At 47.4% G+C, this 21709-nt stretch overlaps 1 protein-coding gene and 1 long non-coding RNA gene across 2 annotated transcripts; both read left to right on the top strand.

The window, feature by feature from the left end:
• Positions 1 to 6473: 6473 nt before the first annotated feature.
• Positions 6474 to 7288, top strand: LOC141309796 (uncharacterized). Its single transcript, XR_012347343.1, has 2 exons — positions 6474 to 6749; positions 6834 to 7288. It is a non-coding gene; the product is annotated as an uncharacterized lncRNA (long non-coding RNA).
• A 4787-nt stretch (positions 7289 to 12075) lies between these two features.
• On the top strand, positions 12076 to 14594 carry LOC141309792 (uncharacterized). The gene is made up of 2 exons (XM_073832564.1): positions 12076 to 14055; positions 14140 to 14594. The coding sequence occupies exon 1, from the start codon at positions 12153 to 12155 to the stop codon at positions 13725 to 13727; it is 1575 nt and encodes a 524-aa protein (XP_073688665.1). The 5' UTR covers positions 12076 to 12152; the 3' UTR covers positions 13728 to 14055; positions 14140 to 14594.
• Positions 14595 to 21709: the final 7115 nt, after the last annotated feature.

The raw sequence follows: 21709 nt of genomic DNA, 5'->3' as shown, positions 1-21709 counted from the left end.
AATGTGGGGGGGATGGAGGGATACGGCTACAGGGCGATGCCTCAGGTCGAGCAGACACTAGCGAGCTATCTGTCTCCCGGCCTGGCATCGTCCCTGAAGGCTCCGTCCTTGCCCACCAAGCCGTTAAAAGTAACATCAGGCTTGATGGGCAAGGCTTATGCGGCAGCAGGTCAGGCTGGTGCATGTTTACACACCATGTCTGTGCTCCAGGCGTACCAAGCCGACCTGCTGAAGGAGCTTAGTGATGGCGAGGAGGTGAGCGTGTCAGAGATGCGTAGGACCGCTGATCTGGCGCGGAGAGGCATCTCTGGCTGACCCTGTCCGACATGAAAGAGAAGGACAGGGTCACGCTCCTGGACGCCCCCCTGCACCCCGCTGGCCTCTTCGGTGACTCTGTTGACACAGTTGTCAACAGGCACCAGGAGGCCCGTAGGCAGGCAGCGGCGTTCCAGCGCTACCTCCCTCGCCGCACTTTCTCCTCTGGGGCTGCCGGACGGGAGCAGCCCCAGCCGCACTCCAGCTCCTCACACAGGGAGACCCAGAAAAGGAGCGTTGCTACCCGTGCCCCTCCGGCGCGGCCTAGAGGGCGGGCTCAGCAACGCTCCAAGCCGGGGTCCTCGAAGACTAGGCCCGACCTGAGGGTCGTCCTACAGTCTAAGAGGGCCGCGGCTAAACGGCCCTGATGGTCGTGGCCCAGGGCCAATGAGGGCAGCCCCTCTCGAAGATTCAGGTGCCTCACCGCCTCTGAGGAGTACGGTGACCACCTCTCTTCGGGGCCCTCAGGAGATTCGTCAGCTAACCCTGCCGGTGTTACAGGGCGCGGCAGTCTCCCGCGAACTTCATTCTCTGGTCCTTCCGCCCGGAAACGTAGCGGAACCAGAGTGTTCGCCACCCCCACGGGGGTCTCGAGAGCGCTCACTTCAGGTGCATCCTGCCAGTTCGCTGCTACAGGTCACCAAGTTAGCTCCTCTAATAAATCCAGAGACCAGTCTCGAGAGGCTGGTTCCCTTAGTAGAATTTCTGGCAGCGTGGAAACTACTGCCAAATATTTCTATGTGGGTCCTGCGTACTGTAGAGAAAGGTTATTCCATTCAATTCGGCGCCAGGCCGCCACCTTTCAGCGGGGTATTTCCTACTCTGGTAGGCCCCGAGCAGGCTCTGGTATTGGAACAGGAAGTGAATACTCTCCTGAGGAAGGAGGCCATCGAGGTGGTCCCTCCTCAATGCAGAGAAGCCGGGTTCTACAGCCGGTACTTCATTGTTCCCAAGAAGGATGGGGGCCTGCGGCCCATTTTAGATCTCAGACAGCTAAACCTCTCAGTAAGAAAACTGAAGTTCAAAATGTTGACTGTCAAACAGGTCGTGTCCCAAATCAGGTCCGAGGACTGGTTTGTCACGATAGATCTGAAAGACGCATACTTTCACGTCTCCATCCTTCCTCAACACCGGAAGTTTCTCAGGTTCGCTTTCAGGGGCAAAGCTTACCAATACAGAGTTCTTCCGTTCGGCCTAGCGCTCTCTCCCCGAACTTTTACGAAGTGTGTGGATGCTGCTCTGGCTCCATTGCGACTCCAGGGCATCCGCATACTCAACTACATAGACGACTGGCTCATTCTAACCAGTTCAGAACAGTTAGCGGCTCAACATCGAGATGTTGTTCTTGCTCACATGAAAAAGCTGGGGTTGAGACTCAACGCCAAGAAAAGTGTGCTATCTCCATTACAGAGAACCACTTATCTAGGTGTAATCTGGGATTCGACCACGATGCAGGCACGATTGTCACCTGCTCGGATAGACTCGATCCTTACTGCAGTAAATGCGGTCAAGCTAGGCCTGCTACTCACTGTCAAACAGTTCCAAGTACTGTTAGGTCTTATGGCAGCTGCATCCAACGTGATACCTCTTGGACTGCTGTACATGAGACCACTGCAGTGGTGGCTCAAAACCAAAGGGTTTTCCCCGAGGGGGAACCCATTCCGCAAGATCAAGGTCACGCGGCGCTGCCTACGTGCCTTAGTCATGTGGAAGAAGCCCTGGTTCCTACTACAAGGTCCAGTGCTGGGAGCTCCTTGCCGCCGCGTCACGCTAGCGACAGATGCATCCCTCACCGGGTGGGGAGCGGTCATGAGTGGCCGCTCCGCCCAAGGCCTATGGAACGACCAGCATCACTCCTGGCACATAAATTGCCTAGAGATGTTGGCAGTGTTCCTGGCTCTGAAGCATTTCCTTCCAGACCTGAGAAACCGTCACGTGCTGGTCCGCACGGACAACACGGCGGTGGTCTACTATATAAACCACCAGGGAGGTCTGCGTTCACGCCCCTTATACAAGCTGGCGTACCAGATCATCCTGTGGTCACAAGGGAAGCTTCTCTCATTGAGAGCAGTTCACATTCCTGGACGTCTCAATGTGGGAGCAGACGTCCTGTCGAGGCAGGGGCTGAGGCCCGGGGAATGGATGCTTCACCCTCAGGTGGTGAAGCAGATATGGAGAGTCTTTGGTCAAGCCCAAGTGGACCTCTTTGCGACTCAGGAGACATCGCAATGTCCCCTTTGGTACTCTCTAGTTCCTCCAGCTCCTCTCGGACTGGATGCCATGGTACAGACGTGGCCGAGGCTTCGTCTGTATGCTTTTCCCCCGATCGCTCTGCTCCCGGGAGTTCTGGAAAGAGTGCGCCGGTACGGTGTACGGCTGCTGCTAGTAGCCCCGTACTGGCCGGCCCGAGTATGGTTCTCGGATATAATCGCCCTCCTCGACGGCTCTCCGTGGGAGATTCCCGTCAGGAGCGACCTTCTTTCTCAGGCTGGGGGCGCAATACGCCACCCCCACCCAGAGAAATGGAAGTTATGGGTGTGGCCCCTGAGGGGGCACAGCTCATAGAAGCTGGTCTCTCAACCGAGGTTGCTGAGACCATCCTTCAATCCAGAGCTCCCTCTACGAGGAAACTTTATGGCCTAAAGTGGAACCTGTTTGCGTCCTGGTGTCACGAACGCCACTCAAACCCAGTCCACTGCCCAATTGGTACAGTGCTGGAGTTCCTGCAAACTCGTTTGTCCGCTGGGTTAGCTCACTCCACCCTGAAGGTGTACGTGGCGGCTATATCGGCTTACCACGCCCCTCAGGGCGGCCTTTCAGTGGGCAGAAACCCCCTGGTCTCACGTTTCCTCCGCGGTGCACTCAGGCTGAGGCCTCGTGCAAGACCGAGAGTCCCTACATGGGACCTGGCTGTGGTATTAGAAGCGCTGTGTAAGCCTCCCTTCGAGCCTCTGGAGGAGGCCTCCGATCGGATGCTTACCCTAAAAACAGCACTGCTGTTGGCGCTGACATCTCTTAAGAGAGTTGGGGACCTGCAGGCCCTTTCAGTGGCCCCTTCCTATATTGACTTTGCCCCAGGGTTGGCCAAAGCATTCCTCTACCCAAGAGCTGGGTACACACCCAAGGTCCCCTCAGTAACACCACAGCCAATAACGCTGTTAGCGTTTTATCCTCCTCCATTCGTGGAGCACGACCAGAGGAAGTATAACTTAATGTGTCCAGTAAGAGCACTAGACACTTATGTCCACAGAGCTGCCCTGTGGCGTAAATCAGAGCAATTGTTTGTCTGTTACGGCCCCCCTAAGAGGGGGTGCCCGGCTTCCAAGCCTACTATCAGTAAATGGATCGTTGATGCCATCTCTACTGCATACGAGTCCTCTGGTCTCCCATCACCGATGGGAGTCAAGGCTCACTCAACTCGAGGCGTCGCAGCCTCCAAAGCTCTGATGGCAGGTGTCCCAATCAAGGACATCTGCAGTGCGGCGGGTTGGTCCTCACCTCTTACGTTCGTCAGATTCTACGAACTAGACCTCAGAGCTACTCCGGGCTCAGTCATCCTTCAGCCCTAGCACTAAGGCTAGGCCCAAGAGGTCAAAAGGCGCTTTCCTTTGAGTAAGGAAAGGAGTTTTTACCCCTTTTTGGTTCTGGCAAGTTCCCCAGACAAAGGCGTATGACTCCCCTCTACAGCCTCGTGTGCCCGAGGGCCGAGGCTTGTATTCCTCGTGTCTGGTGGTCGATCACAGACAGAGATGAGTTCCAGTGTCCTGGCAGGATTACCAGGCACTCCCTATGTCCCTCTTGTACTGGCTATACGCAGACAACGGACTACCATTTCTCCTCGTGTGCCTGAGGGCCGAGGAGCATCTTCTCCCTCTGCACTGGTCATATGACAGGCAGCGGTCGAGAACCTTAGCCTCGTGTGCCTGAGGGCCGAGGCCTTTATCCCTCTCGTCTGGTGGTGGATCACAGACAGAGATGAATTCCAGTGCCCTGGCAAGGTCACCAGGCACTTCTTGCGTCCCTCTTGTACTGGCTGTAATGCAGACAAAGGACCACTATCTTTCCTCGCGTGCCCAAGGGCCGAGGAATCCTTTTCTCCCCCTGCGCTGGTCTGCTGACAGGCAGCGGTTGAGATCCCTAGCCTCGTGTGCCTGAGGGCCGAGGCCTATTCTATCCCTCGTGTCTGGTGGCTGATCACAGACAGAGATGAATTCCAGTGCCCTGGCAAGGTCACCAGGCACTTCTTGCGTCCCTCTTGTACTGGCTGTAACGCAGACAATGGATCGCCACTTCTCCTCGAGTGCCCGAGGGCCGAGGAGCATTTCTCCCCCTGCACTGGTCGTGTGACAGGCAGCGGTCGAGAACCCTATCCTCGTGTGCCTGAGGGCCGAGGTCTCTTATCCCTCTTGTCTGGTGGTGGATCACAGACAGAGATGAATTCCAGTGCCCTGGCAAGATCACCAGGCACTTCTCGTGTCCCTCTTGTACTGGCTGTAATGCAGACAAAGGACCACCATCTCTCCTCGTGCGCCCGAGGGCCGAGGAACTTTTTCTCCCCCTGCACTGGTCTGAGGACAGGCAGCGGTTGAGAATCCTAGCCTCGCGTGCCTAAGGCCGAGGCCTACTCTATCCCTCTTGTCTGGTGGCTGATCACAGACAGAGATGAATTCCAGTGCCCTGGCAAGATAACCAGGCACTTCTCGTGTCCCTCTTGTACTGGCTGCAACGCAGACAAAGGACCACATCTCTCCTCGTGTGCCTGAGGGCCGAGGCTCATTATCCCTCTTGTCTGGTGATGGGTCACAGACAGAGGTGGATTACCACTCGCGTCCTGGCAAGATCACCAGGCGGAGTTACTACAGTGTCTCATCAGGTAAGTATTGCTAGACACTGTCCCTTCTCGGTCTTGCGAGACCAGACGAAGGATGACATGACCTCGTGGGCTCGAGGGCCGAGGTCTCTTTCCCTCTGATCTGGTGGGCTCCACAGTCAGAGATGTATTACCACCCATGTCCTGGCAGGATCCCCAGGCTGAGGTTTGTAATGTACTAACGCTGTCTTTTTTCCCCCCTTGTTCTAGCAGACACTAGGCAGGGTGCGGAAATTATGGGGACGTTGATACCTCGTTCCCCACAGCGTTTCAGGACGCAGTGTAGAGTTCCCGGGAAGGGAACGTCTCAGGTTACGTATGTAACCCTGGTTCCCTGAGGGAACGAGACACTGCGTCTCGGACCATAATTCCCGCATCCCTGCTGCGCTCGCTTCATGCCTATGAGCTGACGCCAGCTTCAAACGCACGTGCTTTTATACTTCCTGGTCGATGACGTCACCGCGCCTGTGACGTCACTCCCGTTTCTCATTGGACGTTGGACATGACTCAGAGTGCGGCCCGCCAATGGCGTTCCCCACAGCGTTTCAGGACGCAGTGTCTCGTTCCCTCAGGGAACCAGGGTTACATACGTAACCTGAGACGTTTTCTGACATTTCAGGGTCTAACTTCAAAAATCATGCAAAACACTTCTAACACCTTCAGATATGTTTCTCTGAGTTGCAAAATAGGTTTTTTTCATGCACAGATTGCAAATTTAAAGTTGGACAGAGATTCAGCTTGCATTGCCTGAACCAACTTTGTTCTGCGCTGAAACGCTGTTTTCTGACATTTCAGGGTCTAACTTCAAAAATCATGCAAAACACTTCTAACACCTTCAGATATGTTTCTCTGTGTTGCAAAATAGGTTTTATTCATGCAGAGACTGCAAATTTAAAGTTGGACAGAGATTCAGCTTGCATTGCCTGAACCAACTTTGTTCTGCGCTGAAACGCTGTTTTCTGACATTTCAGGGTCTAACTTCAAAAATCATGCAAAACACTTCTAACACCTTCAGACATGTTTCTGTGTGTTGCAAAATAGCTTTTATTCATGCACAGACTGCAAATTTAAAGTTGGACAGAGATTCAGCTTGCATTGCCTGAACCAACTTTGTTCTGCACTGAAACGCTGTTTTCTGACATTTCAGGGTCTAACTTCAAAAATCATGCAAAACACTTCTAACACCTTCAGACATGTTTCTCTGTGTTGCAAAATAGCTTTTATTCATGCAGAGACTGCAAATTTAAAGTTGGACAGAGATTCAGCTTGCATTGTGTAACCCTGTCAATTCTGTCCCAATAAAGTCCTGAAATGACCTTTAATGCAAACACTTAAAACTAGAGTAAAGTGTAATATCTAGTTCGCCACTAGGTGGCAGTGCACAATGAAACGTTCTTCTTCTACTGTTTTCAGCCATTCGTTTTGCCTTAAGGAAGCCTGGAAAAACGGGAGCCAGAGCAGAAGTAAATATAAGGATTGAAACTTATTTAGAAACAAAATATATCCCCTAGGTTGAATTACATTGAAAATTAGATGACATTTGTAGTAAAACAAAGTTATCTCGGTGAGTGAAAACTATCATTTTGTGTTGATTAGCTTGAAGCTAAAATGGTGAAATGATTAAAAGGTTTACATTTCAACATTACAGTGGATTACAGTGGATAAAAAAACAAAAACCAGTCTGGCTATCTACAATAGCAGTGGATGTTACCCCACAGACTGGTTTTTTTTTGAGGCTTCTTCTGGTCCCGGATCCCTGGTGTTCTTTCCACTGAAGTTGGATTCCTCTCTGTTCGCCCTGGTGCCTGGTTCCCTGGTCCACTGCCTCAACTAACAGCGCTGCAACGGTTCCTTTGGGTTGTTTGATATGGACGCTAAGTATTGAAGGGGTGGTTGGACAGTTAAAATATTTGAGTGCACTCAAGGGTAACAATTTTTTTTCTTTGAAAGATATTCCCTTTTGTTTTGTTTCATGAGATCTCAAAATTTGTGGCCGATTTGTTAACATCAATGGTATTAATGCTGTGTAAACTGAACTAACTATCGAATTTTGAATAAGAAAATAAGAAAAATAATTTGAATAAGAACTACATTTAAACTTTATTCTATTGTCCTGTGCTTCCTTTGGAGTGGAATCTATGAGTCCTTTGACCATATGATTAGTACATAACCAGCCTCCTCATCGAATCTAGATTTAGTTAACTCCTACAATAGATTCTTAGCCTGCCTATAAGCAGAACTACCACCGTAGGGTTACAGTCGTGGCGAGCCAGCCAGGAGGTTGGCACAGTGTATAAAATAGACTCCACCCCAAAGCTGAAGTACACTACGATTGCATTTACTGCAAAATGGATCTTTGCAATCAGTTTAGTGTGCATGGGCCTAGTTGTCTATATGTCACAGGCATAGATGAAGCTTATTCTGATGATGACATTACAGAGTTCTTTAAAATTAATGGGGACATTAAGAAAGTAGTCAGAGTTCCCAACGACCCAGAACAACCCAGAGGCCGTGCACTTATTGAATACACAGCAGAGCGAACAATATCCAGACTCGACCCAGTACAACTAGGTAGCCTGCCCAGTCCCAATGATCCAGCAGTCACCTGGTGTGTCAAGACAGTCCGTGAGCTATGCCAAGAAGAACTAGGACGAGAACTCGCTCAGAAATGTTTAGCTGAATTGAGCTCTCTTGCTGAAATTAGTAAAGCTGGCTTCTGGGAAGCACTTCAAAGTGAACTGCAGAGTGCCCAGCCCCGGACAGAACTTGCCCCTCCGCAAAGCCCAGATACTCAGCTACAGCCCTCTGAAAATCCTGTTGCTGTCCCCACAAATGGTAGCAGTGCAGATGGTGATATGCAAACCAACAACGATATTGCTAATTCATTTGATGCAGTCTCCCGAAACATCCCAACTACTGCTACAGGGAATCCATTTCTTGATGAAGGCACAGTTAACCCACCTCATGTCCAAAAAGTTATTGTTGAACATTTCATTCGCAGTGACTCCACACCGTCTAGCTACAGTCAAAGCAGGATCCGTACATTCTCGGGGCGGCTGCCAAAACCAAATGGAGAAGTTGATTATGATTCCTGGCGTACTCAGGTAGACCTACTTCTTAAGGACGTGTCTGTCTCTGATTCACAGAAAGTAAGGAGAATATTGGAGAGTCTCCTCAGCCCAGCAGCGGACATTGTTAAGCCGCTTGGGACGGATGCAACCCCCCAAGCTTACCTCACCCAGCTCGAGTCAGCATTTGGAGTGGTCGAAGATGGAGAGGAGCTATTTGCTACCTTCCTGGGCTCTAACCAAAACTCAGGTGAAAAACCCTCTGTCTATTTGGGCCGTCTCCAGACTCTCCTCACCAAAGCCGTAACCAGAGGGGGAGTTTCAGCTGCAGAGTCTGACAAGTACTTACTCCGGCAGTTCTGTAGGGGATGCTGGGACCAGAGTCTGATCATTGGCCTGCAGCTCGAACACAGGAAACCCAATCCCCCCTCATTCCCAGAATTGTTGTTGCTTTTGAGAACGGAGGAGGATAGGAGAGCAGCAAAGATGGATCGCATGAAAAAGCACCTTGGAAGTACGAAAGCTGCTGCACATGTTCATTCAGTTATGAGCATGCCAGTATTCGAACCTGAAGCTGCCCCCACTGCAACAAGGAAACACGAGACAGATTGTAAACTAGAAAAGGAAGTTGCAGAGTTGAGGATACAGGTTGCAAAGCTAATACAGCAAGGAAAGAAAGGAGAAAGGCATGAGGGAGTGCAGAGCCGTCCAGCCCAAAGTGAACTGCCTGCTAAGACTGAAAGTTTACTCGCGCAAGCTTCCAATAGAGACTCAAACCCCCATTCTCCGACACCACCTAAGCCCTGGTTCTGTTTTAAATGTGGGGGTGATGGCCACATCGCTGCAAAGTGCACTTTTGAACCCAATCCAGGCCTCGTCCGGAAAAAGAATGCAGAGCTCAAAGAAAAACGAAGCAAATTCTGGGCCAAGCAGGGAGCCAACAAAACATCTTTAAACTTCTAGAGGCTCCTGCCTTGGGGCGACCAGGAGCTGAGGACAAAGAATGTCCCATAGCAATGACTCACAATGAGTGCTCTTCTGAAAGCAGTAAATCTTCTGGCTGCAAATTGCCGCCTGGACTTGTGGGACCTCGTTGCACTTCGAACATCTCTGTTGGAGACATGAAATGTGATGCCATTCTCGACACTGGATCCCAAGTAACAACAATTTCAGAGACTTTTCATTCTAGATACATGTCAGACTTACCTGTTCAGTCGATACACAATCTTCTCGAGGTCGAAGGGGCTGGAGGTCAAGCAGTGCCTTACCTGGGGTACGTGGAAGTCCACTTAACCTTCCCTGAGAATGTTACTGGAACAGAAGAGCAAATGTCTGTTTTAGCACTCATTGTCCCTGAGAACCAATTCAATAGCAAGGTTCCTGTTTTAATTGGTACAAATGTCTTGCTTGAGTTATACCAACGTGGAATAAGCTATGACAAATCCAAGTTTCTTAGAAGATCAGACAGTTTTGCAGTACTACTCCAACATGTGGCCCGAGTACGCGAAAGTGAAGCTAAAGCTTACCTAGTGAAATTGCACGGAGAAAAGCCCATTACTATTCCGGCAAGACACAAAATGTATCTTTTTGGAGATGTTAGAGTCAGAAAAGCCAATTCCAATATGACATTTGTCGTTGAAGCCCCCGAATCTTCCTTCCTGCCGGGTGGGTTGTTCATTCAGTGTGCACTAATAAACATAAACACAAGAGCTTCAAACAAGATCCCTGTAGTCCTCAGCAACACCACAGATCACACTGTCACCCTACCTCCAAAGTGTGTTATTGGTGAAGTGTCTGCAGTTCAAAGTGTAATGCCCATGACCTCCTCTGCACAAGTCGATTCACAAACATCAAATAGCAAACATTCATTCAATCTGGATGACTCCCCAATGCCAGAAGAGTGGAAGGCACGCATTCGAGATAAACTGAACTCCATCCCTGAGGTTTTTGCGCTTGATGAGCTGTCATTTGGCCATACCATCGCCGTGAAACATACCATCCGTCTGCAGGACAAGACGCCCTTCAAAGAAAGATCCAGGCCGATACACCCCAGCGATCGAGAAGCTGTCAGACAACACCTTAGAGAGCTTCTGGATGCTGGTATAATAAGGGAATCCGAGAGTCCCTTTGCATCCCCAGTGGTTGTCGTAAAGAAGAAAAACGGAAAGATCAGACTATGCATCGACTATAGGAAGCTTAACAGCCGCACTATTAAGGATGCTTATGCTCTTCCTAACATCGAGGAGACGTTTTCTGCCCTGAGTGGAGCAAGGTGGTTCTCTGTGATGGATCTAAAGTCTGGATATTACCAGGTGGAAATGGTGGAAGAAGATAAACACAAAACTGCGTTCACATGTCCATTAGGTTTCTACGAATTCAATCGTATGCCACAAGGTGTCACCAACGCACCTAGCACCTTTCAACGCCTTATGGAAAAGTGTGTTGGAGACCTACACCTGAGCGAGGTTTTGGTGTTTTTAGACGACGTCATTGTCTTCTCCCAGACTCTAGAAGAGCACGAGGCAAGGCTCCTGAAGGTGCTTCATCGTCTCAAAAGCTATGGCCTAAAACTATCGCCAGAGAAGTGTCAGTTTTTCAAGTCCTCCGTGAAATACCTGGGCCATATTGTTGACGCTCAAGGAGTTCACACAGACCCAGAAAAAGTGTCAGCTCTGAAAGATTGGCCCCGCCCTGGAAACAGAGAAGAACTGAAACGCTTCCTCGGATTTTCAGGGTATTACAGAAGATTTGTGGAGGGCTACTCAAAAATCGCCAGGCCTCTCAACGCTCTCACCGCTGGGTACTATCCACCTAAAAAGAGGGGTAAAGTTTATAAAACACTGAGACCCAACACTGGTATAAGCCCCAGAGCACCCTTTGGCTCAGAGTGGACGCCTGCGTGTGAGTGCTCTTTCAGAACACTGGTTGAAAAGTTGACATCGGCCCCTGTACTCGCTTTCGCAAATCCCAAGCTCCCGTATGTGCTGCATACAGATGCTTGCTGTGAGGGGTTAGGAGCAGCTCTTTATCAAGCTCAAGATGGAAAGCTTAGAGTAATAGCCTATGCCAGCAGAGGCTTATCCAAGAGCGAGAAGAACTATCCTACTCACAAACTAGAATTTCTAGCGTTAAAGTGGGCAGTTTGTGAGAAATTCTGTGATTACCTGTATGGTACAGATTTTTCAGTCCTAACAGATAACAACCCGCTTACCTATGTCCTTTCTTCCGCAAAGCTCGACGCAGCCGGACACCGCTGGCTAGCGGCCCTCTCAACCTTTAGATTCAACATCAAATATCGAGCTGGACGTGCTAATGGTGATGCGGACGGACTGTCAAGGAGACCTCAAGCAGCTCCTCAAGAGGATCATGAGTACCTGCAGGAAAAAGAACGGATCAACTCAATGACAAAACGTCTTATAGAGAGGGAGATTCCATCTGATGCAGTCTCAGCTGTATGTCAACGCCATTCAGTAACCATGCACTTACCTGTCCTTGCGGAGTCCCTTGTTGTTGACGCCTCCTCCTTACCTGATCTATTCACTGGTACTGGACAAGACACTGTACCTGGCATGACAAAAGAAAACTGGCATGAAGCACAAAGAAACGATCCATCAATTGGGAAAGTCATCACCTTGGTCAAAAAAAGACAAAAGCCCCACTTCAAATCTGTAAAAGCTGAGTCACCTGAAGTCAAGTTGCTCCTTCGGGAGTGGGATAAGTTTGAGCTCATTGATGATGTCCTTTACAGGAAATGTTTTGACAGAGGAAACAAAATTCATCAGCTCGTCTTACCTGAGGAATTCAGAGAAAGAACTCTCAAAGGCTTTCACGATGAGGTTGGTCACCTAGGGCCAGAGCGTGTGTTCAATCTTGCTCGTGCCAGATGTTATTGGCCTAAAATGAAAGAATCAGTTGAGAAGAAGTGTCACACATGTGAACGTTGTTTCAGAAGAAAAACTCCGCCACAAAGAGCAGCACCCATGGTGAATATTAAAACAACTTACCCGCTAGAGCTTGTTTGCATGGACTACTTGTCCCTTGAACCCGACAACCGTGACACCAGAAACATACTAGTCATCACTGACCATTTCACCCGCTTCGCAGTAGCTGTGCCAACAAAAGACCAAAAGGCCAGAACTGTTGCTAAAGCTCTCTGGGAAAACTTCCTGGTCTACTATGGGTTCCCTAGTCGCCTTCATAGTGATCAGGGACGTGACTTTGAATCCCACACAATCAAGGAGCTGTGTTCACTGATAGGGGCTGAGAAAGTGCGCACCACCCCATACCATCCTCAGGGGAATCCTGTGGAGCGCTTTAACAGGACCCTTATCAGCATGCTTGGTACCCTTGACGAGAAAGACAAAAATCACTGGCGAGACTTTGTGAGGCCTGTTGTACATGCGTACAACTGCACCAGGAATGATACAACAGGTTACTCACCGTATGAGCTGATGTTCGGCAGGCAGCCGACTCTGCCAGTTGACCTCATTCTTGGCCTGAAACCTCCAACTGAGACTCATACAACTCACTCAGAATATATCCAAACCTTGCGCCAGAGACTCAAAGAAAGCTATGCACTGGCTGCAGAGAACTCCAAAAAGTCTGGAGAAAGAAATAAGCACAGATTTGATGCCAAGGTGAAAACTGCTGAATTAGAAGAAGGGGACCGTGTCTTGGTGAAGAATGTCAATGTCCGTGGCAAACACAAGTTAGCCGATAAATGGGAAAGGCCCATCCATATCGTGGTGAAACGGATTGACGGTGGTCCTGTGTATGTAGTCAAGCCAGAAACAGGAAATGGCCCTCAGCGTACACTTCACAGGGACTTACTTTTACCTTGTGGATTTCTGCCAGTTGAGACTACTCCTAATTCAGTGAAACATCAAAGCAAACAAACTCAAATGCGCCTGAGGAATAGACAAAACCAAGAGATGGAATGTGAATATTCGGACAGAGAAGAAGAGGATGATGGCTACTATGTGAATGAACCTCCACAGTTCACCACATGGGGACCCTATGTGCAAGAGTTCGAAGTTATCCCCGTCAGTGGCTCTCAGTCTTCTCTGAACCCCTTGGCTCCAGAGTTCAAATCGCCAGAATCCCAACCAATTCCTGATCACTCAGTTGCACCTCTTGACACGAATACAGCTGTCCATCAGTCCCCAACCCAAAGTGACCATGTCATCATAGACATTCCAGAAGATGAAATATTGCAAAGCACAGTGGTCACAGACCTGACACCAGCTAACGACACGGACAATGCTCAGAAAAGGTTCCCTGTAACCCCTAAAAGGCACTCAGAAGTTACTTGTGGGGAAGAACAAGGTGAGCCCAGACGTTCACACAGAGAAAGACATCCCCCACCCAAGTTCACCTATGAAGAGTTAGGGAAACCCCTAATCCTTGCCCTTAGTCAGTTTTTTGGGAAACTCCAAGACATTATTCCTGACCATCAGATACCTTGTCAGGTTTAACACACATGCAGGGACTCATGTGGTTTAGAGGGGGAGGGTGTAACCCTGTCAATTCTGTCCCAATAAAGTCCTGAAATGACCTTTAATGCAAACACTTAAAACTAGAGTAAAGTGTAATATCTAGTTCGCCACTAGGTGGCAGTGCACAATGAAACGTTCTTCTTCTACTGTTTTCAGCCATTCGTTTTGCCTTAAGGAAGCCTGGAAAAACGGGAGCCAGAGCAGAAGTAAATATAAGGATTGAAACTTATTTAGAAACAAAATATATCCCCTAGGTTGAATTACATTGAAAATTAGATGACATTTGTAGTAAAACAAAGTTATCTCGGTGAGTGAAAACTATCATTTTGTGTTGATTAGCTTGAAGCTAAAATGGTGAAATGATTAAAAGGTTTACATTTCAACATTACAGTGGATTACAGTGGATAAAAAAACAAAAACCAGTCTGGCTATCTACAATAGCAGTGGATGTTACCCCACAGACTGGTTTTTTTTTGAGGCTTCTTCTGGTCCCGGATCCCTGGTGTTCTTTCCACTGAAGTTGGATTCCTCTCTGTTCGCCCTGGTGCCTGGTTCCCTGGTCCACTGCCTCAACTAACAGCGCTGCAACGGTTCCTTTGGGTTGTTTGATATGGACGCTAAGTATTGAAGGGGTGGTTGGACAGTTAAAATATTTGAGTGCACTCAAGGGTAACAATTTTTTTTCTTTGAAAGATATTCCCTTTTGTTTTGTTTCATGAGATCTCAAAATTTGTGGCCGATTTGTTAACATCAATGGTATTAATGCTGTGTAAACTGAACTAACTATCGAATTTTGAATAAGAAAATAAGAAAAATAATTTGAATAAGAACTACATTTAAACTTTATTCTATTGTCCTGTGCTTCCTTTGGAGTGGAATCTATGAGTCCTTTGACCATATGATTAGTACATAACCAGCCTCCTCATCGAATCTAGATTTAGTTAACTCCTACAATAGATTCTTAGCCTGCCTATAAGCAGAACTACCACCGTAGGGTTACAATTGCCTGAACCAACTTTGTTCTGCGCTGAAACGCTGTTTTCTGACATTTCAGGGTCTAACTTCAAAAATCATGCAAAACACTTCTAACACCTTCAGATATGTTTCTCTGTGTTGCAAAATAGCTTTTATTCATGCACAGACTGCAAATTTAAAGTTGGACAGAGATTCAGCTTGCATTGCCTGAACCAACTTTGTTCTGCGCTGAAACGCTGTTTTCTGACATTTCAGGGTCTAACTTCAAAAATCATGCAAAACACTTCTAACACCTTCAGATATGTTTCTCTGTGTTGCAAAATAGCTTTTATTCATGCACAGACTGCAAATTTAAAGTTGGACAGAGATTCAGCTTGCATTGCCTGAACCAACTTTGTTCTGCGCTGAAACGCTGTTTTCTGACATTTCAGGGTCTAACTTCAAAAATCATGCAAAACACTTCTAACACCTTCAGATATGTTTCTCTGTGTTGCAAAATAGGTTTTATTCATGCACAGACTGCAAAGTTAAAGTGGGACAGAGATTCAGCTTGCATTGCCTGAACTAACTTTGTTCTGCGCTGAAACGCTGTTTTCTGACATTTCAGGGTCTAACTTCAAAAATCATGCAAAACACTTCTAACACCTTCAGATATGTTTCTCTGAGTTGCAAAATAGGTTTTATTCATGCACAGAGTGTAAATTTAAAGTTGGACAGAGATTCAGCTTGCATTGCCTGAACCAACTTTGTTCTGCGCTGAAACGCTGTTTTCTGACATTTCAGGGTCTAACTTCAAAAATCATGCAAAACACTTCTAACACCTTCAGATATGTTTCTCTGTGTTGCAAAATAGCTTTTATTCATGCACAGACTGCAAATTTAAAGTTGGACAGAGATTCAGCTTGCATTGCCTGAACCAACTTTGTTCTGCGCTGAAACGCTGTTTTCTGACATTTCAGGGTCTAACTTCAAAAATCATGCAAAACACTTCTAACACCTTCAGACATGTTTCTGTGTGTTGCAAAATAGCTTTTATTCATGCACAGACTGCAAATTTAAAGTTGGACAGAGATTCAGCTTGCATTGCCTGAACCAACTTTGTTCTGCACTGAAACGCTGTTTTCTGACATTTCAGGGTCTAACTTCAAAAATCATGCAAAACACTTCTAACACCTTCAGACATGTTTCTCTGTGTTGCAAAATAGCTTTTATTCATGCAGAGACTGCAAATTTAAAGTTGGACAGAGATTCAGCTTGCATTGCCTGAACCAACTTTGTTCTGCGCTGAAACGCTGTTTTCTGACATTTCAGGGTCTAACTTCAAAAATCATGCAAAACACTTCTAACACCTTCAGATATGTTTCTCTGTGTTGCAAAATAGCTTTTATTCATGCACAGACTGCAAATTTAAAGTTGGACAGAGATTCAGCTTGCATTGCCTGAACCAACTTTGTTCTGCGCTGAAACGCTGTTTTCTGACATTTCAGGGTCTAACTTCAAAAATCATGCAAAACACTTCTAACACCTTCAGATATGTTTCTCTGTGTTGCAAAATAGGTTTTATTCATGCACAGATTGCAAATTTAAAGTTGGACAGAGATTCAGCTTGCATTGCCTGAACCAACTTTGTTCTGCGCTGAAACGCTGTTTTCTGACATTTCAGGGTCTAACTTCAAAAATCATGCAAAACACTTCTAACACCTTCAGATATGTTTCTCTGTGTTGCAAAATAGGTTTTATTCATGCACAGACTGCAAAGTTAAAGCGGGACAGAGATTCAGCTTGCATTGCCTGAACCAACTTTGTTCTGCGCTGAAACGCTGTTTTCTGACATTTCAGGGTCTAACTTCAAAAATCATGCAAAACACTTCTAACACCTTCAGATATGTTTCTCTGTGTTGCAAAATAGCTTTTATTCATGCACAGATTGCAAATTTAAAGTTGGACAGAGATTCAGCTTGCATTGCCTGAACCAACTTTGTTCTGCGCTGAAACGCTGTTTTCTGACATTTCAGGGTCTAACTTCAAAAATCATGCAAAACACTTCTAACACCTTCAGATATGTTTCTCTGTGTTGCAAAATAGCTTTTATTCATGCACAGACTGCAAATTTAAAGTTGGACAGAGATTCAGCTTGCATTGCCTGAACCAACTTTGTTCTGCGCTGAAACGCTGTTTTCTGACATTTCAGGGTCTAACTTCAAAAATCATGCAAAACACTTCTAACACCTTCAGATATGTTTCTCTGTGTTGCAAAATAGCTTTTATTCATGCACAGACTGCAAATTTAAAGTTGGACAGAGATTCAGCTTGCATTGCCTGAACCAACTTTGTTCTGCGCTGAAACGCTGTTTTCTGACATTTCAGGGTCTAACTTCAAAAATCATGCAAAACACTTCTAACACCTTCAGATATGTTTCTCTGTGTTGCAAAATAGCTTTTATTCATGCACAGATTGCAAATTTAAAGTTGGACAGAGATTCAGCTTGCATTGCCTGAACCAACTTTGTTCTGCGCTGAAACGCTGTTTTCTGACATTTCAGGGTCTAACTTCAAAAATCATGCAAAACACTTCTAACACCTTCAGATATGTTTCTCTGTGTTGCAAAATAGGTTTTATTCATGCACAGACTGCAAAGTTAAAGTGGGACAGAGATTCAGCTTGCATTGCCTGAACTAACTTTGTTCTGCGCTGAAACGCTGTTTTCTGACATTTCAGGGTCTAACTTCAAAAATCATGCAAAACACTTCTAACACCTTCAGATATGTTTCTCTGAGTTGCAAAATAGGTTTTATTCATGCACAGAGTGTAAATTTAAAGTTGGACAGAGATTCAGCTTGCATTGCCTGAACCAACTTTGTTCTGCGCTGAAACGCTGTTTTCTGACATTTCAGAGTCTAACTTCAAAAATCATGCAAAACACTTCTAACACCTTCAGATATGTTTCTCTGTGTTGCAAAATAGCTTTTATTCATGCACAGACTGCAAATTTAAAGTTGGACAGAGATTCAGCTTGCATTGCCTGAACCAACTTTGTTCTGCGCTGAAACGCTGTTTTCTGACATTTCAGGGTCTAACTTCAAAAATCATGCAAAACACTTCTAACACCTTCAGACATGTTTCTCTGTGTTGCAAAATAGCTTTTATTCATGCACAGACTGCAAATTTAAAGTTGGACAGAGATTCAGCTTGCATTGCCTGAACCAACTTTGTTCTGCACTGAAACGCTGTTTTCTGACATTTCAGGGTCTAACTTCAAAAATCATGCAAAACACTTCTAACACCTTCAGACATGTTTCTCTGTGTTGCAAAATAGCTTTTATTCATGCAGAGACTGCAAATTTAAAGTTGGACAGAGATTCAGCTTGCATTGCCTGAACCAACTTTGTTCTGCGCTGAAACGCTGTTTTCTGACATTTCAGGGTCTAACTTCAAAAATCATGCAAAACACTTCTAACACCTTCAGATATGTTTCTCTGTGTTGCAAAATAGCTTTTATTCATGCACAGACTGCAAATTTAAAGTTGGACAGAGATTCAGCTTGCATTGCCTGAACCAACTTTGTTCTGCGCTGAAACGCTGTTTTCTGACATTTCAGGGTCTAACTTCAAAAATCATGCAAAACACTTCTAACACCTTCAGATATGTTTCTCTGTGTTGCAAAATAGCTTTTATTCATGCACAGACTGCAAAGTTAAAGCGGGACAGAGATTCAGCTTGCATTGCCTGAACCAACTTTGTTCTGCGCTGAAACGCTGTTTTCTGACATTTCAGGGTCTAACTTCAAAAATCATGCAAAACACTTCTAACACCTTCAGATATGTTTCTCTGTGTTGCAAAATAGCTTTTTTTCATGCACAGATTGCAAATTTAAAGTTGGACAGAGATTCAGCTTGCATTGCCTGAACCAACTTTGTTCTGCGCTGAAACGCTGTTTTCTGACATTTCAGGGTCTAACTTCAAAAATCATGCAAAACACTTCTAACACCTTCAGATATGTTTCTCTGTGTTGCAAAATAGCTTTTATTCATGCACAGACTGCAAATTTAAAGTTGGACAGAGATTCAGCTTGCATTGCCTGAACCAACTTTGTTCTGCGCTGAAACGCTGTTTTCTGACATTTCAGGGTCTAACTTCAAAAATCATGCAAAACACTTCTAACACCTTCAGATATGTTTCTCTGTGTTGCAAAATAGCTTTTATTCATGCACAGACTGCAAATTTAAAGTTGGACAGAGATTCAGCTTGCATTGCCTGAACCAACTTTGTTCTGCGCTGAAACGCTGTTTTCTGACATTTCAGGGTCTAACTTCAAAAATCATGCAAAACACTTCTAACACCTTCAGATATGATTCTCTGTGTTGCAAAATAGGTTTTATTCATGCACAGACTGCAAATTTAAAGTTGGACAGAGATTCAGCTTGCATTGCCTGAACCAACTTTGTTCTGCGCTGAAACGCTGTTTTCTGACATTTCAGGGTCTATCTTCAAAAATCATGCAAAACACTTCTAACACCTTCAGACATGTTTCTCTGTGTTGCAAAATAGCTTTTATTCATGCACAGACTGCAAATTTAAAGTTGGACAGAGATTCAGCTTGCATTGCCTGAACCAACTTTGTTCTGCGCTGAAACGCTGTTTTCTGACATTTCAGGGTCTAACTTCAAAAATCATGCAAAACACTTCTAACACCTTCAGATATGTTTCTCTGTGTTGCAAAATAGCTTTTATTCATGCACAGACTGCAAATTTAAAGTTGGACAGAGATTCAGCTTGCATTGCCTGAACCAACTTTGTTCTGCACTGAAACGCTGTTTTCTGACATTTCAGGGTCTAACTTCAAAAATCATGCAAAACACTTCTAACACCTTCAGATATGTTTCTCTGTGTTGCAAAATAGCTTTTATTCATGCACAGACTGCAAATTTAAAGTTGGACAGAGATTCAGCTTGCATTGCCTGAACCAACTTTGTTCTGCGCTGAAACGCTGTTTTCTGACATTTCAGGGTCTAACTTCAAAAATCATGCAAAACACTTCTAACACCTTCAGATATGTTTCTCTGTGTTGCAAAATAGCTTTTATTCATGCACAGATTGCAAATTTAAAGTTGGACAGAGATTCAGCTTGCATTGCCTGAACCAACTTTGTTCTGCGCTGAAACGCTGTTTTCTGACATTTAACGAGTTCCCTCTTACTGATAATGAACTGAGTGAAAGGTTGAGCGTATTTGGCGTGCTGTCCGGGAGAGGGCCTCGAGCTCGGTAGCCATTCCCGAGCCCAGGGCTCTCCCCCGCCCAGGGGGAGGGGTCCGAGCTCAGCATTGGCCCGAACCCTATAAGCGCTCCCCCTTTCGGAAAAAAGGTGAGGAGACGGGGAGGAGGAGGGCCTTGATGAAACAAGAGATAGTGAAGGTAGGAATGTTGTGATATTTATAGGGATTTCCTGGGATGATTGGGAATGATTGCTGATGGTGAACCAGCCGTGTTAATTATCTGCGCGAGCTCCTCCCTAAATTTGTTCAGAAAACATCACTTAACGAGTTCCCTCTTACTGATAATGAACTGAGTGAAAGGTTGAGCGTATTTGGCGTGCTGTCCGGGAGAGGGCCTCGAGCTCGGTAGCCATTCCCGAGCCCAGGGCTCTCCCCCGCCCAGGGGGAGGGGTCCGAGCTCAGCATTGGCCCGAACCCTATAAGCGCTCCCCAAAGAGCAAGTAATTAATTGTAGGACAGCAGCCGAATAGCTCCCCAAAAAGCTTTAAGACTTAAGGGATGCTGGACGCTCGTAGTGAGTGATGCAGCGTAAAGTGATGTACGGGAGGAGCTGCGTCAGCGCTGTTGGGGGAAAAATGGAAAAAAACTCCTATGGAGGAGGGTAGTGGTCTCTGCTGCGGCAGAGAAGGTTGTAAGTGTGTTCTCCGGCGGGAGTGAATGCTGCTGCGGCAGTGGGGAAAGGGGGATGGGTGGGCGGGGGAAGGGGGCTAGGGCTCCTGCGGGAGCTGGCACTGCGGTGCGGGGGAGATGCTTCTGCGGAAGCGGGCTCTGCTGCGGCAGAGAATGGAGGGAAAAGGGAGGGGAGGGGAAGGGGGTGCTCCTGCGGGAGCTGGCACTGCGGTGCCGGGGAGATGCTTCTGCGGAAGCGGGCTCTGCTGCGGCAGAGAAGAGGGTTAGGAGCTTCTGCGGAAGCTGTTACTGTGGTGCGGGGAAAATGCTTCTGCGGAAGCAGGCTCTGCTGCGGCAGAGAATGGAGGGGAGGGAGGGGAGAGGAGGGGGGGGGTGCTCCTGCGGGAGCTGGCACTGCGGTGCCGGGGAGATGCTTCTGCGGAAGCGGCTCTGCTGCGGCAGAGAATGGAGGGAAAAAAGGGGGGGGGGGGAGGGGAGGGGAGGGGAGGGGGGTGCTCCTGCGGGAGCTGGCACTGCGGTGCCGGGGAGATGCTTCTGCGGAAGCGGCTCTGCTGCGGCAGAGAATGGAGGGAAAAAAGGGGGGGGGGAGGGGAGGGGGGTGCTCCTGCGGGAGCTGGCACTGCGGTGCCGGGGAGATGCTTCTGCGGAAGCGGGCTCTGCTGCGGCAGAGAAAGGGGTTAGGAGCTTCTGCGGAAGCTGGTTCTCTTTCGGCAAGGAAGGGTTGTGAATATGGGCACTAGCGGGAGTGAACACTGCTGCGGCAGTAGAAGGGAGAAAGGGGGGCTGGGGGGGGGGGGGGGCGGCTCCTGCGGGAGCTGGCACTGCGGTGCCGGGGAGGTGCTTCTGCGGAAGCGGGCTCTACTGCGGCAGAGAAAAGGGGAGGGGGGGGGGGGGGGATGCTCCTGCGGGAGCTGGCACTGCGGTGCGGGGAAGATGCTTCTGCGGAAGCGGGCTCTGCTGCGGCAGAGAAGGGGTTTAGGAGCTTCTGCGGAAGCTGGTTCTCTTTCGGCAAGGAAGGGTTGTGAATATGGGCTCTAGTGGGAGTGAACACTGCTGTGGCAGTAGAAGGGAGAAAAGGGGGC

The sequence above is a fragment of the Garra rufa genome, unplaced genomic scaffold (assembly GCF_049309525.1).
Source record: "Garra rufa unplaced genomic scaffold, GarRuf1.0 hap1_unplaced_003, whole genome shotgun sequence".
Taxonomy (NCBI): domain Eukaryota; kingdom Metazoa; phylum Chordata; class Actinopteri; order Cypriniformes; family Cyprinidae; genus Garra; species Garra rufa.
This window is presented reverse-complemented; position numbering and strand designations above follow the sequence as displayed.